Source organism: Artibeus jamaicensis, unplaced genomic scaffold (genome assembly GCF_021234435.1).
Source record: "Artibeus jamaicensis isolate MK-2021 breed Jamaican fruit bat unplaced genomic scaffold, CSHL_Jam_final contig_1132, whole genome shotgun sequence".
Lineage (NCBI taxonomy): Eukaryota > Metazoa > Chordata > Mammalia > Chiroptera > Phyllostomidae > Artibeus > Artibeus jamaicensis.
In genome coordinates this window covers 8163035-8179605 of record NW_026521221.1, presented here as the reverse complement: position 1 = coordinate 8179605, position 16571 = coordinate 8163035, and the positions used below count along the sequence as shown (strand labels likewise).

Sequence of the window (16571 nt, the reverse complement as noted above, 5' to 3'; positions counted from 1 at the left end):
TGCGTACACACACTCCTCCCGCCTCCCGTGTGGCTCCGTGAGTCCGCAGTCTCTGGTGCCCGTGAGTCACTGCTGGGCGCCCTTTCTTCCTGCTACAAGCCACTTCCTTCCCGGGACCACAGCCACTTTTATCCCAGTTCTGCCAGGCAGTGTGCGAACCAGTTTGTCGGGCCACTGACTGCAGCTCTCCTGAAACGATTCGTCTCCTGCTTGTCCTGGGCCTAATGCTCGGTGGCAGGAGGTCTGCTGCCGTGTAAAGACCTGCTGGCGTGTGGTATTTCTTTTCTTTAGCTGATACAGCTGAACTTAACCTTCAGGTTTCACAGTGCCCCCCCATTATCTTGTAACCAAGGCTGGTGGATCATGTCATAGCCTTCACAGACTTCAAGATGTTCTGGAACCACTCTTAAATGCACAGGGACATATTTAATTTACCAGTTATTGTTGAGAGCCCAGTGATTGAAGACACAGCTGTATTCAGGCACATAAAGAAATAGAGAGCCAAGGGTTCACCCACTGGGAGTGCCAAGGGCACGGGACTTTCTGCTGCCCTCGCGCACTGGGCCCTCTGAATGGGCCGGCGTGGCCTGGGTCTCGAGAGGCAGAGAATACCGCTCCCGACAGACACGGGAATAATGGAGGCCCTTGTGTGCGTGGGGGCAGGGGCGGTCAACTTGCTGAGCTTCTAGGAAAAAAACTTCTATTTTTTTTTTTAATTCCTGAGAATAGTACTGGCTTGTTCCTTTTCACAAACATGCTTGAAAGACAGACACTGCAGCCTGGCTTCTCAGGGCCTGCGTGCTCCTGGGGAAGCGCCGTGCTGCGAGGGCCAGGAGACGGGCCCCGGCGGGCGGGAAGGAGGGCCCAGCGCAGCGCCCTTCAATGCCGTCTCTTCACACCGTCTGCAGTGTTACGGCCACTGCGACCTCGCTGCTGCTTAGATGGACACGGAGTCACCTGAGTTTTTCCCTTTGCTGTATTCATTTCTTAAAGATGCTCTTCGATTTTGGTGTAGTAATCTTTACTTCTCTTGATCCAGTTTCCCTTTTGCAAGTCAACCCATTGCGAGGGTCTGCCGTATTCCTGAAGCATCATGGTTTGCGGTACCGTGTTGTTTTGTGTGAGCCCATCAGTAGCTCACAGGGCTGGGCACTGCCTTCATTTCTCTCACAAGGGAGCTGCAGCTCACACAGGTGGAGCAACCTGCCCAAGGCTTCCCAGTCCTTGCGCCGCAAAAGATGGATTCAAACCGCAGCCGGCCCAGCTCCTGAATCCAGAGCGGACAGCGTCGGTTGCTCCTTCCCGTGTGTGCCTCTGCTTTCTGCATCACTCCGCCGTTCTTTTTGTTCTACCAAATTCTCTATCCACAGAAACCCTACAAAAGTTTAGAGGTTCCTCGAGCTGACAGTCTGAAAACCTGCAAAGGGTATTATGTTTTCAGACGTCACCTAGGAGGTATCAGATCTGAGCTGGGGATGGACCGTGTCTATTTATAGAACATCATAAGCAGGCAGAACTCATGGCCCATCCAGAAATCAAACAAGGGGGTTAACACCCCTCCAGTGCTGCATTAATCAAATCTTGGTGTCATAAAGACGACACTTTAATAATCGGACAAATGTCATTCTTACCATAGAGCTCTTAAAATTTAATGGTTTCATGACTTTTTCTATTTATGTATTATCCCACAGCTCTCTAGTTCAAACAACAGGAAACCCGGGGAGTGGGTTTTTGGTTAGCCTCAAAGAGCACGCCTTACAGTTTCGACGCGAGCACTCTTCAGAGTGCTCACAATCAGATGCCCGTCAGGGTTCGTTTTGTGATTCTTTAAAGTTATTTGGGGGAAGACCCAAAAACTGGTCTTTTATAGAAAGAAAATATAATTCAGTTGGACTTAGCTATCATTAAAATAGCCAACCTAAAGAAATGGTAGCATTTTATGGGATAAATGCACAAAAATAAACATTGAGGCCAGTTCACTACCAAGGGCTCACCCTTTATAAATGCATTGCCCAAGAATAGGAAAGGTTCCCCCCCGTCTGGAGGTCTTTGCTCAGCAAAACGAGTCAACATGTGAGGAAGGAAGAACTGAAAATGAGAAGGAAAAGGAGAGGTCAGTGATTTGGGGGCTCACTGTCCTGTGGTGGTTAGTTTCACCTTCAAAACGTGTTTTCCTCTCAGCCACACGTGTCGGCAGACTCCAGCTTTCTGGTTGTCTGCTCCGCCACCTCTTTCTGCGGAGAAGTGCGGCCGTGGTGTGTGAGAGCCCTTCTGCAGCAGGGAGTGAGGGCTAGTCCGCCCTGGTGCTTTTAAAAATAGCGCAGTCGGCAGCCCCAAGCTGCTGTGGATGCGTGTGTCTGCTTGAGCCCATGTAGGGAAGCCTGTCCCTTTGAAGGTTGACCTCAGATGACTGGGTGGGTCCCCTCAAGCCCCCTTTAAGCTGTTCAGCATCACACGGCTGTCCGCGCCAGCTGTGACTTCAGCAGAACAACACGCTCGCCCGAGTGCTGCTTCTCTTTCTCTCTGCCTCTCGCAGTCTCACCCCTACAGCCCCATGGGTGCGTCTTTTGGGTCTTTATGAAATGAATCTCTGTGTCATCATAAACCCACCCATGGAAAGGGAGGACACTTCAGAATGTGCCAACCCCTGACAGGAGTGCTCTTTGCCAGGTTCCAGCTGGGCCTACAAAGACGCAGGTGTGTTCACTAGGCTGCGTTAAGACCACAGAGCGTGGAATCATGTTTTCCCAGGCTGACTTCCCCCAACCTGCTCCCCAGCATCCAAGTTCCACGCACACTGGGTGCTTATAGCACTCGCTGCCGGGGCCCTGTCCCACACCTCGGGCGGGTACCCCCAGTGTCAGTCTGAGCACCTGCTTCTCGGTCCTGGGCACATACAGACACTTGCCATGAGACACTGTTAAAGAGGTGGGGGCAGAGTCTGTATGTGAGCTGTCAATTCACGTCTGTCCAAAGGTAGGACATCTCTTTCTGCTCATCGAGTTTGTAGCCCAGAGAAAAACTGACACTTGGGGCCCTTCCAGTTTTACATGTGGAGCAGGCGAATTGGACAAGATAGGAACGTCTAAAAGGCCCTAAGGTGCAAGGTCCTTCACTTGTGAATGAAGCCCTTGGGACTCAAATTCATCATATTACTGTTCAAATATGGAGAGGTTATTAACTATTCAGTAAGGACTAAACAGCCACGAGTCCTCTCTAGCATTATTCCTCCAGCCATTGTTCTTTGACCACTAGTCAATAAAACATGGCATTTTTATCTAGCAGACATGGTGCATTCAAATCCATGTCCTCCCAATAATAACCTTCCCTGTGAGGTAAGGGTTGTAATTTCCAAATTGCAAACGAGCAAGCTGGTGGTGGTGGGGGGGGTTCGACGGCGCCCCCCCCCCAGTTGTTCGGTGAGCGGGCAGAGGTGGCTGACCCGACCCTGGCTTTCCAGTGCCTGGTCTCCTCCTGCCCCCCACCTCTGCTCCCTCTCCCCCCTCTTCTCTTTCCCATTTCTCTTCTCCTCAGTGAATTTTCTCTCATTATGAAGAACAAAAGGTGTCAGACTATTCCACCCTCTTCCATGGGACCATCACCTGGTCTCGCCCTCCATCTGATATTTATTTGGAGCAACACATTTGACCCACAAGGGCTTTTGTTGACAAGGACTAGATTTCAGGCAGCCCAGCTGCGCCCTCTGTTTCCCGGGGGTCCTTAGAAAATGACACGGTGCTGTCCTGCCAGAAGATTGCAGTCTTCGCCCACGCCGTGTTCACGGGGTTGGGTGTCATGGCGTTGCCCATCCTTGGGGCAAGTGGGCAGTGGGGGGGAGTAAGCGGCCTTCCAAAGCTTCCCTGGCAGTTAGGGACAATCAGAAGCCAAACTTCAACATTTTCCTCAGTTTTCTGTAGGATGCAGTTCATTTTGAATTTCAGATTCCCCACAGCTTCAGTAAGGTTTTAATTCATTCCCACAAAAAGCAGTTTTGTGAGGACAGGGCTGAGGCTGTTCAATGGTAGTGTCCACACCCCCTAACTCGCTGGGTGACCTTGAGTAAGTTTATGAATTTCCTGGAACCAGCTGTTGACTTACACACAGAGGGTTCCACCAATAAGCTTCTTTTTAAAAAAAAAAATTTTTTTTTAATTTATTTTTAGAGGAGAAGGGAGGGAGAAAGAGAGGGGGAGAAACATCAATGCGTGGTTGCCTCTCGAGCACCTCCTACTGGGGACCTGGCCTACAACCCAAGTACATGCCCTGACTGGGAATGGAACTTGCGACCCTTTGGTTCATAGGCTGGCACTCAACCACTGAGCCACACCAGCCAGAGCTGATAAGCTCCTTAGAGTCATGGCCCGTTCGTGGAATCTGACCCTGCGTTATTGTCTCAGGATGCCCAGCGAAGGGCAGGAGGGGGGTGGCCATGCAGAGACAGCACCATTGGAAACTTCCACAAAACAGCCCAGTGGAGTTTCCTGGAAGTGGAGGCGGGGCCTGAGAGCATGAGGGGCTGAGAGCATGAGTAGGTCACCACCGGGCAGGTCGGGGGAGGCGGAAGAAGTCAAGGACTGACAGGAAAACTGCTCAGTTATGATAGGACCCTGGAGGCCTGGTGTCCAAAGGTGGCTCATTATTCAGCAGCTTCAGTCATCAACCACTGAACACCATGAGGGACGAGGTCAGGGAGCAGGAGCCAGGCAGTGGGTGCAGCGCTGTGGTAGGTGCACATCACCTGCAGTTTGCCCCAGGTAGAGCAGGCCCCTGGGTACCAGGAAGTGTTCAGGGACAGGGTGCCAACCCTAGGGGGCCAGGGGCTGGGTAGGGCGTCAGCCTTCCCTGAGCAGGGGCCTGGCAGCTGCCCCAGGCCTGAGCTAATTGGGGGCGGGGGGTGGAATAGGTGTTGGTAAGAAGCCCTGGTAGATGGGAGACTGAGCAGCTGTGGAGCATCCTACTTCAGCTGGGGCTGGCCCCAGAGCAGGTCCAGTCTGGGCATGGGAGGGAGCTGTATCCACAGGTTCAGCCCGGAGGTCCCAGGAGGCCAAGGAATGATGCAAGGACCCTGGTGGGCAGCTGGTTCTCCCTGATTAAATACAGCAGCCCCTCCAAGTTCTTCAGGGCTGCACGGGGTCCTCCCCAGCCCCATCCAAACCCAGTCAGGCAGCACTATCCAAGGCAAGGAAATGACCAGTCTTAGCACTTAGTCATCATCTCCTCAGGAATGCACTTAAAGTCCATCACTCCAAAGGAGTCCCAAACTTGTGGCTTCTTTATCTCAGAGAATCGTGTAAGTATTGTAAGTTGTTTTAATTTGAAAAATAAGTGAGTAAACAAGTTTACTGGTGACAGAAGGGTTTGAATCAACCCCCGGCCTGTGCTGGGAGCAGTCACCAGGCAGCACCCCGTGTGCTGACAGGAAACGACCCAGACAGGATGGACGAGCCGGCACCGGCTGGTGCGAGCGGGCCCGCACTGCACTGCACACTCACTCCTGCGTCCAGTCTGAGCAGAGCGGCCCGCAGTGCCCCCTGCATCCAAGCCCACGGGCCCTCTGCGGCACCACGGGCCGGGTCTGCATAGCCCCTTCATTTAATTTCCATTCTTCCACAAGGTTACAGTGGAAGTCTGTTTTCTTTCATAGGATTTTCCATAGCTACATAGTCATTTTCATTTGGTAATCACTGCTCTGTTTTTCATCCTTTCTTATTTTAGTTATTTTCTTGACTTCTAAAGCACTCTGTAGAATTCTCAATGCACAAAGAGAGCTTCTGTAATGAACACTTCTCAATGTCCTAACGTTGGAAAATCAGAGGAAGGTGGGGACACGGGCCAAGCAGGGCTCATCCCCCCTCGGGTTCTGGTCCGGCCTGCCGCCCCCTGGTGATCCGGGTTCCTGGGGCTTCCCCCGCAAGTCCTGGGGGCTCCCTCTCCCGTGTGAATTCTGCTGTCCAGCGTGGGCCCAGGCCGCTGGCCCTGTGCAGAAGTGACTGTAGAGCCACCGGTGGAGACAACCATTAGGAAGGTTGCAGGAATCCTCTCGTCCGTCACCACTTGCTGGGCACACGCTTCTGCACAGTCAGCCGTCCACAACAGCGCCAGCTTCCTTTCCTGCTGCTCCCGGCACTGGCTCCATGAAACTCCCGTTGGGTCTTCCAGTTAATCACCAGAACTAAGATCTTTCCCACCCAGGCCCTACCCATTACCCATCCCACTCACTCCCTACAGACGCAGAACAGCCACTGGGACACAACCGAACTGTCACCACAGAGGACTTCCCCAAGTCAGTTGCCCTTCCCCCGGGATGCTGTTCAGGAGGGGGGGTTCCCCGTAAATCTGTGCGACTCCACCCCGCCCCCTCCCCAGCCCAGCCTGGCGTCATCAGCCCACCTGGAGAGCAGGGAGCTGGGGGCGTTCTTCCTGCCTCTCTGCTCTTCCAGAATCACCGTCAGCACAGCATGAGGAATTGTTCAGAAGCCTCCATCAGCTCCCAGCTCCAAAAGCAGAGTCAAAACACACCTGAGCCCCCGCACCAAGCCTGCGCTGCAGCCTCTTACTTGGCCGCGCCCTAGGGTGCCCCACCTCCATCAGCGCGCTTCCCTCCCCGCCCCCACACACCCTACCTGTTCTTTATGGCCCCAGTCGGAGCCTCTTCCCTGGGTCTGACCTCCCGCAGCCCTCATCTGCCGCACTCCACACCCCAAGATCTTTTCCCAGCACTTTCCCCTCCTGACCCTTAATGGCAGGGTTTTCTCTGCTCGCTCTCCCTGAGTGTTCTCGCCCGCCCTGTGGCTCTGGCCCCACCCCTACTGCAGCCCTCACACCCGCCCCAGGCCAGCTCTCTCCCAACCTCTGACCCTCCCTTCCAGCCGCCTGACACTGCCCCCCCTCGACACCTCGTACACCCCGCACTCTGCGTGTCCAGGGCCAGGCTTGTCGTTCCCCCAGGCCTGTCCCCAGGACCACAGCTCTGCAGGGGCACCTGTTGTGTGTCTCGATGCATACAAGATGCTGTCTTGTTCTTTTGTGGCACCTGTAAACGGCACATCTTCACTGACATACCCCCTCAGGTTCACGCCTACATCATCAGCCACCTGAAGAAGGAGATGCCGAGCGTTTTTGGAAAGGAGAACAAGAAAAGAGAGCTGATCAGCCGGTTGCCAGAAATCTACATTCAGCTGCAGCGAGAGTACCAGATTTCTGCAGGGGACTTCCCGGAGGTCAAGGCCATGCAGGTAACTGAGCCCATCCCAGCAGCACGGAGGGGGGCGCACAGGCACGGCCGCCTCGTCCGGCTGGTCACGGGGCACACCCGCTTTCCTGGTTTAGGATGGAGGGGAGTGCGATAGATTCGTCTTCCTGACGGTGACCCGTGAAAATGGGCTGCTGTGACTGACGCCGGTCACCTGCCTCCCGTAACATGTACATGAAAGGGGACACAGTTCACAAAGTAAATTAAGCTTACATGAAAAAAACTATATGAGCCATCCTCTCAGGCTGTTTGTGACTGTGTTGTCACTGAGGGCACTCGTGATTTGGAATCGCAGAGCCTCAGGGGAATCAGGGCCGGCTGCCCGGGGGGTCTCCCGGCCGCCTCCTCAGGCCGGCCCTGCCTGGGACCGCCCTGCGCTGTCGGGACCATGTGCTCAGGCCAGTCGGAGGCCACAGGCTCTGCGGGCACGGCCACACTTCACTAGACACGGCGAGATGTGCCCACTGAGGACTTTGTTTAAATGCCCCTGTTGGGCAACCTTTGGCCAGATTTCAGGGTCTCCCTGAGTTATGCACAGGCAACCCCAGAAGAGCCCGAGTAGGTGCTGCATTCAGCCACCCCGGCCTGACCAGCATGTCCACCACCCCGGGGTGGTGTTGGGTGAACATTTCAGCGCTGACCGTACCCTTCCGAGAGAGGCAGACGGGTCCTCGCACTGCACGAGAAAATGGTCCTCCCAGAGCCGGACCGGCCGTCTTCTTGCCCAGTGCGGGGCTCGTCCACACTGGAGCCACAGTCGTTAGACGCAGAGCGACACACACTGAGATGGCTGCAGCCGATACCGTGGGGGCAGGCAGGCCGGGCGAACAGAGCCAGGTCGCCTGCTCTGACTGCCTCCTGTGTCCTCACAGCTGATAGAGACGGGGGCTCCTGGACATGCGTCTCCACCAGGAGGAAGCCAACTCCACAAGCGAGATGAGAACTGTGGGAGGCCCACACCCGGGGGAAGGCCCTGTCCTATCTGGGGGTCGTCACCCTGCACAAACGCGGGCCTGGAAATCTGTAAAGTCCCCTGGTTTTCACATTTTGGCTCAAACTTCCAGAGCAGACTGCGTAGGCCACACAGAGGGCACCCACATACTGGCTGCCCCCTGAGCCGCAGGGGAAGACAGCGCTGACGTGAAAGGGCCGTTTAAAATAACGCAGCCTGCAGGTTGGGCTGGGGAGGGTGCGTAGACAGGAGGCAGGTACCAACAGGCAGCAGGAGGGGCAGTGTCGATCCTGAGGCTTTTTTCAGACGTAAACTTCATATACCATGAAAGAGGAGTGGGTCACGCTCAGTGTTGTGGGTGGGGCCCAGGCTGCGGGCATCTGGTCACAGTGACTTAGCCAGCTTCAGGGTAAGAACAGAAACATCTGTGTTCTTCCGTGAATGAAATAAGTACCCCTGCGCTCAGAAGATGAACTGCCTTTTTTTTTTTCTGGTCACAAGACAGCTAATTTGAGGGGCCTCTTGGAGCATCTTCCTGAGCAGGTTCCACTTTCATGCCCTTGTTTGATGCCCTGCATTCCATGGCCAAAGCGAGGGACAGCTGTTTCCTGGCTCCCTTCAGAAATTGTCAAAGGGAAATCGGTTTCTGGACAGAACTGAAAACTGTGCACTATGGCCTGACGGGGCTTCTGTGGCTCGTTAACCTGCTGAGGCTGCCACCGTGCCCCCCACACAAAAAAGTGCTGCTCCCAAGACCCGAGGCTCCGCTGCGCCCATTGGGGGCTGCTGCAGGCCTCCCTCCCGGGGGCCCCGCCCCATCCCCCAGTGCACTTCCTTAACACAGGCGCGCAGCGTGACCAGAGCTGCTGCTGACCACGTTAGCCAGGGCCTGGCCGGGGCAGGGGGCGCCAGAGCTGGGGCAGAAGGACAGTGCCCGGAGGAGAAAACAAGGGTCTCGGGAGCAGTCACAGCCCCACTTGCTGGGTGATACTGGAAAGGCCTGGGCCTTCGCTGAGAACCTGGTGGGTCAGGCCCCGTACCAGGTGCCTCAGCACCTTCGATGAGCACCTGAGTGCCCTAGAAGTGGGACCCAGGAGTCCCAGATGACAGGTGCCCCATTCACCTGTGTTCATTTATTCATTCACCCCAAAAACATTAATTAAGCCTACTGCGGCCAGGCGCTGTTCTGGGCCCAGGACAAGCCAACAAACAGAAATGAACTGATGGCAAAAGTCAGCCTCTGTGACACAGGTGGCAGACACAGGCCCACAGGCCCAGTCCGGCCCCGCACCTGGTTTCTACCTCGTGGCAGTGCTGAGCTCCTTGCCCCTAGTTAAGGAGTAAAATTCCATTCGGCCCTTGGAAGGCACCCACGAGGCTGATGTGGCCCCTGCGAAAATGAGTTGGACACCCCTGCCCTGTGGGATGTACAGGGTGGATCATGGTCTTTGCCACTGTGACGGTGGTTGGCGGTGAAGCTTTGGCAGCAAAGCTGATTGTTGGGTCATGTGCTTCTTGTTACCACACAAGTGCCGTTGTCCTCCAGTGTCACCAATCACTGTGCTCATTGCCTGTGATGAAGGGGAAGTGTGACTCCGTGAGGCCAGCGGCCTGCGCCCTGTTGCCACCACATCCCCGGCACCTCAATGAATATGTTTTAATGAGTCATTGTTCAGTTAGTATATGTTTCTGTCCATGGAAGTCCAAGCCTATAGAAAAAAAAAGTTTTAAGAGTTTATTTGAACCAAAAAACTGAGGACCAGCCAGAAGCAAAATCTCAAAGGATTGAGAAAATGAGCCAAAGAATGGCGGTTTTACAATTCTTTTAATGCACTTAGAATCAAAGGAGGAAAATGTGAGGAAGGTTGTATGAAATCCATTCTGGCAGGTTGAGGAGACAGGAGAAGGCAAGGCAGACACTACCCGGTCTTACACCGGCAGGCGCAGGAGCGTCCACAGCGCACAGAGGCGGCCTGGGGCAGCAAGGGAGCAGGGAGTTGCCTGGAGTCCCTCCCTGGTACAGGCGGTTGTGGCTCCTCCGAGGGGTCTAGGAAAGACCGGGACTGGCGTTCTAAGGGCATGTTGTCCCCGTGCACAAAAACGATGGACAGGGCTCCCCTAAGGCACAAAATGAACCTTTTTTAAGGAATCTGCAGGCCGGGAATGTGACCACGCACTAGACGCCCTGTGTGGATCCTCCTGGCCGCTGAGCTACATGGCCCCTCCTTTCTGTTCACCCGCTGTCACAGAGGGCTCTGGGGCACTGGCCTTCTCAGACCCTGGTCCAGCCCTGGTCCTGACTCTCACCGGGCTAGTAGACCAGCAGCTTGCAGAGCAAAGCCTGGAAGTTGGAAGAGGCTTCCTGCTCAGGAAACCTGCAGGGCCCCGATCGCACCGCCCTGTCCCTGCAGGGACTCCCCAGGGAACGAGGCAGGCCTGCAGCCCGTAAGGTGTGCTTACAATCACCTGACACTTCAGGCTAGTTGGCTGTCACCCAAGAGCTTTTGCCGGAGAGGGGGGGAGTCATGGTGTGGGTCAGGACCTCTGTCATCACTGAGTCTGCTGAGCATCTGACACCCTCTATAACACAGGCATTCGACCTCACTCCACCTGCGTCTGGGACAGGGTGGGGCCGACGCGTGGCAACGATTTATCATGACCTTCGCACCTCCCAGGGTCACTCAGAGAGCTCGCCCATGCCAGCTCCAAGTCTCTGTTCTCCCTGTGCTCTCAGACCACGAAGGTCTGGCTGACTCAGCCTTGGTGAGTCAAGGGTATTTTAAAGGCTTTTGCCTGGTGCTGAGAGATACCTGTGACCTGCTGGTAAGAATCCCTGCGTCCACCCTGCCCTTTTGGGGTGGAGTCTGATTTGCCACATTGACATGTCCCTACTGGAAAACAAGGAGAACACTAGCAAGGCCTCTTCTATGGCTGACTCAGTCGTCAGCCAAGTAGAATTTGGCTCCCACAGCGGAGGAGTGGGCAGCGTTTCAACAGCAGAGGGCAGCAGAGGGCAGCAGAGCCACCCCGGCTCAGACCCTCCCTGGACTTGAAAACCACTTCTGGCCGAAGTTGGGAGTGGGCAAGGGACAGTCCTGGAGACTGGGATGGCAACTGACCTCTGAGTCTTGGGGTCCTGGGTTGGTGGCTTTGACAGCCGTAGTGGTTGATGGGTAAATCTTTAAATTCTCCAGTGTACGTTCACCCCATTAAAAAGGTGTCTGTTTTAGAGCCGCCTTGGGTGGGGGGGCCCGGCAGTGGTTTACTTTGTGCCTCCACTCACTGCTCAGGCCTAGGGCGCAGGGCAGTGCAGGCGTCGGGGTGCAGGGTTCATTGCCTCTGTGCCCTCCAGGGCAGGAACGACTGTGACCGCTGCTTCCTGTTCACCCCACAAATATGTGGCCATCTCCCCTTGCCGCTTCCCTGAGGTTGGCAGTCCGGGTCCACGTCCCCTGCGGGAGGGCAGAAAGTGTGGGCGGACACCACGCTCATTTGTCTGCCTGGCCAGACACGGGGGCCCTGTGCGCACCCAGGGGAGGTGCCTGTGCACCCGGGGGGTCCAGCCTTGTTTGCCCCGGCAGCACCCGGATTCTCGTGTTGGCTGCCTGCTTCCCTCCTCTCAGGCCTTCTCGGTCCCCTTGGCTGACCGGGATTGTTTGGTGCTGCTGTTGGGGTGACACGCAGGTGTCTGGAGTTCGTCCGTAAGGATGAAGGAACGTGTTTTAGAAACCAGCCTGCACCGCCCTGCTGCTCCTGGCCCCATGCAGCCGCCCACAGAGGTCGGCCTGGCCCAGCCCAGCGAGGCCTGACAGTGGCAGAGGTGGCGGCTAAGAAGTGTATTGGAGGTGCCTCTCTGGACACGATGTCAGGCTGTTTAGCTTTCAGTTCTGTCCCCTGCACCGCTGAAAGCTAAAGGCTCCACTTCTAAATGCACAGCATAGTCTGTCTGCCCAGCCGCTGTGCCCCAGACCCCACCTTCTCCATGGAAACAGCCTAAACCTCCCAGTACGTGGGGCAAGGAGACGACAGGGCAGGCCCGGCAAAGCTGGAAGGGCTGGCCCGGAGCAGAGCGGCTCTGCAGAGGCGGAGAGCTGGGGTTTCTTTGTTGTTGCCGTTGGTCGGTGGCTTGGCCTTGGAGTTTTGTTTTTGATTTTTGGTTTTAGCTCCTGACATTCAAGGAAATGTCTGTCAAAACACTAGCTGAACACAGCCTAAGGAACAGATTTCAATGATTACAGTCTTTGCAAAAAACAGTTTGGGGAAGTCACTAAAAAAAAAAGAATAAGATTTTATAAAAATCAGTATCATGGAAAGTCATAATATATTATTTCTTTTAAATGCAGGTTGTCAGGCAGTGTGGTCTCCTTTCCGTTGAAGCTCGTGTGTGTTGTCTGTGTATCTCTAAAAACGGCTGGAAACGTGGCCCCAAAATATTAGCAGGTTATTGCTGGGTGGTGGGATTGTAAGTGATTTTCATTTTTTATTTTTGTTTCCTGGGTTTTTTTCCATAAAAATTTTTCAGGTAGAAGTGTGATATTTATGACAGCACGAAGCTTCCATCCTTTCTAACTGGCCACCGTGGCACTTCTGCCCGGCTGGGTCTGCGAGGCCCGTGAAACCTCTTTTCCCTGAGGGCCTCCCTGCCCCGTCTCCCGAAAATTACGCCCCAGACCCTCCAGAGTTGTCCCAACTGCCATGCCTGGAATTTTCTGCATTTGTTTGACAAAACTGCTGTTGAAGACATTTCTCACTAGATCCTGAGGCCCTCATAGAAAGCCCCGGGAACTCACACTGCAGGGCGAGGCCACGTCCGCGATGAACAGGGGGTGTCCGCCCTGGGACTCCGAGGGGTGTGACGTGCCCTCCCACCAACCCCGGCCGGCAGCTGCGGAACAGCGGCTCTTCTCTCCTTGGTTGTCTGGTGTGCTCATTCCCACCCTCTCCCTTCCAATTACTTGGCTTTTCCTTTTTTAGTGAGATCTGTTTCATGTTAACATTTTCACCGTAAGCTAAGTCAGCCCTTTTTGAAAGGAGACAGGAACAAAAATACTTGTGTCCTTCCTCTGTGGCAACACGGGCTCCTGGAGGGACAGGCTGTGGCTGTTCCCATTTATGTCCCTGGGCCCCAAAACAGGGCCTAGCACGTGGCAATGGCCAGTAACTGTTGGGTGGATAAAGAATGGGTAAATCGATGAAGGTGGATGGATGGATGAAGGATGAATAGATTGATGAAGGATGGATGGATGAAGGATGGATGGATGAAGGATAAAACACTGATTCTAGAGGACTCTAAAAAAGCAGGTGGCAGGGCGAGGGCAGGTCGTCTCAAGTGCTAAGCATTGCTATTGGTCGTACAGCCACCCGCAGAGAGGAGCTGCCTCCCATGCATCCATTCCTTGTTCCAAAAGCCACTCCTGTGTCTGGCGAGTTCTCGGAGGGAGAGCTCTGGAACAGCCCCGGTGCGGAGTAGAGTGTCTGCTTCAGGAGGAGATTCTGGCCCTCGGCTACCCTGCCCCTGTCTGCTTCCTGAAAGAGGGCGCGTGACCACGTCTGTGGCTTCTCCTTTTGCAGGAGCAGCTCGAGAACTATGACTTCACCAAATTCCACTCGCTGAAGCCCAAGCTGATCGAGGCCGTGGACAACATGCTGACCAACAAGATCTCGTCCCTGATGAGCCTCATCAGCCAGGAGGAGCTGAACACGCCCACACAGTTCGTGCAGGGCGGCGCCTTCGACGGCACCGCCGAGGGCCCCTTCAACCAGGGCTACGGGGAGGGCGCCAAGGAGGGCGCCGACGAGGAGGAGTGGGTCGTGGCCAAAGACAAGCCTGTCTACGACGAGCTCTTCTACACACTGTCACCCATCAATGGCAAGATATCGGGCGTCAACGCCAAGAAGGAGATGGTGACCTCCAAGCTGCCCAACAGCGTCCTGGGCAAGATCTGGAAGCTGGCCGACTGCGACTGCGACGGCATGCTGGACGAGGAGGAGTTCGCGCTGGCCAAGCACCTCATCAAGATCAAGCTGGACGGCTACGAGCTGCCCAGCAGCCTGCCCCCCCACCTCGTGCCCCCCTCTCACAGGAAGTCCCTTCAGCAGGCCGACTGAGAGGCCAGCTGTCCACGGGGAAAGGCAGTGTGGGGTGTGAGTCCTGGGGCCTGGGCCCGAGGCTCTTGCTGTCACTGACTTACTGAGTGACCCTGGGCAAGGCACTGCCCTCTCTGTGCCTCAGTTTTCCCATCTGTAAAATGGACATTAGATGAGGTCCTTTTGCCTCTAAAATTCCCTGAGTTTTTATTAAAATACTGGGGGAGGGCAGGTAAGGAGATTGTAGGGTGAAGTGAGAGAAATCGACCAAAGATTACTCAGACGCCTGGAGAGTCCCAAGTGCAGAGGCGGGCGGGCTGGAGTCCCAGGAGCTCGGGTGGGCCTGGGGCTGCCGCTGCGGCAGGAGGCCGCTGGGCTCTGCGGCCCGCGCACCGGCAGGAACCTGTGCGTCCCTCAGGGCAACCTGGGGGAGCAGAGATGGTGTCATTTATTGGGATTCCTGCTATATTTAGAGTGAACAAAATACAGTAGAGAGGGTTTCTGTTCTCTCCAACCTGTCTACCAAAGAGAAGGCGGTTGCTGCCCCAGGTGTGAGAGAGCTGCCCCGTGTCTGCACAGCCCCGGGCCTCCTGTAGCCGGGGCAGAGCCTGGCCAGGCCACAGAGAGCCCGTCCCTCCCAGCCCCGCCCCACCGCCGCCCCGGGGTCTTCCCAGCAAAGCAGTATTTGGTTAGGAATTGGGAATTAGATGAGCCCTGGCGAGATTTCTGGTGTTCATTTCGAGCCATGTTGAGTCTGAAGGTTAGCTTTCCTCACCAGTGTGTCCAGTAATTTGTGTGAAGTCTGTTGGTTGTACGGAGACTATGGTGAGGGAAGGAGGTGGTTCTCCCCAGCGGTCACTTAGACCTGTCACATGTCCCCGAGGGGCCTCAGCCAATGTCAGGATTTAAACCCCACGAAGGCCTGTCCGGTGGGCGCAGTGCCCTGGTCCTGCGGACACAGAGGGGTTAGGATCCCGCCTGCTCTGCGCTATCACGCAGAAGTCAGTCCACCAGCGTTAGACACTTTTTATTTTTTTTAAAGGCATTTTTATGATGTCCATTTTTTTCCTTATAGTATAAAAAGCCTTTATAAAGAAATAGGATGGAATCTTTCATATAAAACTTTTCCTTCAAAAAGCTGTGTGGTCCGTATCATGAATGCCCCTCGACACTGGCTCCCGAGGGCGCTCCCCCGAGTCCCCCACGTCAGCCTCTGGGGACCGTTCGCTCTGATGCCTGCGCTGACCCAGGTGGTTCGTGCTCCCCCACCCCACCCCCGCCATGGGGGCCCCAGCGCAGAGGGCGGCGCCTTGCACCCCTAACAGTGCAGTGATGACCGAAGGCCTGAGCCTTCCAAAACCACATTTTTTTCCTTCTGTTACCCGTGACATCAGGGTCTGAACTGCAGGCTGCAGAGAAATTCTTTACCTTAGAGAAGCATGCACCCAGATGCCAGCCCTCAAACTCCCTAGCTTGCTTTCTAAATAATTTTGTTTTAAGGGAAATAAAGGCACAGTATGGTTTTTATCCTTACTGAGCAATTTTAAATTAACGAGACATGGAGAAAGGAGACGTTTACAATTCAGTGCTGTAACACCAGCGGGTGGTTCCGTGAACACAGGAAGCTGGGACGCGTGAAGCTCGGTGGTGTCCACCAGAGGGCGAAACTGAGGCGGAAGGAGAGCGGATGGGTGCCCGTGGGTTTAGAGATGCTCGCTTAGCTGATTTTCCATTCAGAATTGTCTTGCTGCTTTAACTCTATTGAACTGTCATATATAAAGATAAATGTATGCACACATGTCACATGAATACGTATTTTTGACACTTGTCAACGTGCACGCATGTAGACACGGCCAAGTGTTGTCCGTGGAGAAACATGAGGAAACTGTGTTAAGGAGCCAGCAGGTCTCGGTTTCTGTGTGGAAGGAAACGCGGAACTGGGACCCCACCCCGCCCTCAGGTGGGAGACCCACGGGCCGCCGCTTCCTTTCCCAGCCCAGGAAAAAGCAAAGAGAAAATTGCATGCCCCTTTTCTTAATATCTGCTCTTACGACAGGAAGCCATCGGAACTGATTGCAAAGGAAAATACTGGAAACCATTAGGGATGGCACCCAAGTGAGGACCCGCACTAAGTTCCTTTAGTCTGTGTCCAAGACACCCATTCTCCCCACCCCACGCCCAGGTCAGGGGCAGCAAGGTCTGCCCTTCCCACGCCACCCCAGTTTCCAAAGTACCCCCTCCCCAGCGTTCACAGGTGGTTGGGAGGGTGGAAGCAGGGAC

The 16571-nt window shown here is 55.0% G+C and overlaps 1 protein-coding gene across 1 annotated transcript in view; it reads left to right on the top strand.

Annotated features, from left to right (window-relative positions):
• EHD4 (EH domain containing 4) overlaps positions 1–16094 on the top strand; it is a 73407-nt gene extending 57313 nt beyond the window's left edge. The window contains exons 5-6 of the mRNA XM_037161727.2: positions 7071–7235; positions 13776–16094. Of these exons, the coding sequence (XP_037017622.2) occupies positions 7071–7235; positions 13776–14312 (702 nt within the window). The 3' untranslated portion in view covers positions 14313–16094. The remainder of the gene's footprint in view (positions 1–7070; positions 7236–13775) is intronic.
• Positions 16095–16571: the final 477 nt, after the last annotated feature.